An 869-nucleotide genomic window follows, 5' to 3' on the forward strand; every position below is an offset into this window, starting at 1 on the left:
TGTGAGATCATGACCTGAGCCAGAATCAAGAGTCGGATGCTTAACCGACTGAGCCCCCAGGGCGCCCCACCAGATGCTGTGCTTCTAAGGACCTGATGAGATGCCGCATGTGTTAAGTCAAAGAATCTTTGCCGCCACCAGAATTACTGCTGCCGTACGGAAGAGAGAAAGTGACTCGATGGACATCTCGCGGCGGCTGTGAAGAGGCAGCACTGGGACCCGAACCCAGGAAGACTGGCCCCCGAGTACGTGCCCGTTAACTACCGCACCGCACCGCTGGAGGGGCAACGAGACACAGTCACACCTCGAGGTCTGAGGATGCTTAGGCCCCACGACTCTGAGACCCTTGCGTCCGGGCTCCTCACGCTGGAGCTGGGGCTGCCTCCCCAGGCCTGTGCGGAACACCTTCCGAACCCCAGGCGCTCACCTGTCGAAGGCCTTCACGCGGCCCAGGAGCTTCTTGTTGTTGCGGCAGTTGATGAGCACTTGGGTGTTGTTCTTGACTGACTGCGTGAGCACGGACAGCGGACCCGTGTTAAACTCTTCTTCCTCCCGCTTCTGCAGCTCCTCGGGGGTCATCTCACTCTTGGGCTTGTTGAGGAGGCTCCTGAGTGGGCAAGTATGGAAGCAGTAGGTGAGAGGGTCCAGAGCTGGGGCATGCGTGGTCACATAGCCATGCACTTGGTGCCTTCCCGTACCACGCCCACCGACCCGCTACGTCCCTCTCCCTTGGCATCCCAACTCAGAAGCTTAATAGACATTTCCAACCTTACACGTCCTCGGTTGAGCTCCAGATCTTCCAACTACTCCCCGCCCCCCGCTCCATCCAGAGCCTTCCCTGTTTCCATCCTTCTAGTTCCTTGAGCAAA

At 58.7% G+C, this 869-nt stretch overlaps 1 protein-coding gene across 1 annotated transcript; it reads right to left on the reverse strand.

Moving 5' to 3' along the window:
• Positions 1 to 399: 399 nt before the first annotated feature.
• Positions 400 to 637, reverse strand: LOC144219105 (small nuclear ribonucleoprotein Sm D2). Its single transcript, XM_077749066.1, has one exon. The coding sequence runs from the start codon at positions 577 to 579 to the stop codon at positions 424 to 426; it is 156 nt and encodes a 51-aa protein (XP_077605192.1). The 5' UTR covers positions 580 to 637; the 3' UTR covers positions 400 to 423.
• Positions 638 to 869: the final 232 nt, after the last annotated feature.

The sequence above is a fragment of the Crocuta crocuta genome, unplaced genomic scaffold (assembly GCF_008692635.1).
Source record: "Crocuta crocuta isolate KB4526 unplaced genomic scaffold, BGI_CrCroc_1.0 C28838232, whole genome shotgun sequence".
NCBI lineage: Eukaryota > Metazoa > Chordata > Mammalia > Carnivora > Hyaenidae > Crocuta > Crocuta crocuta.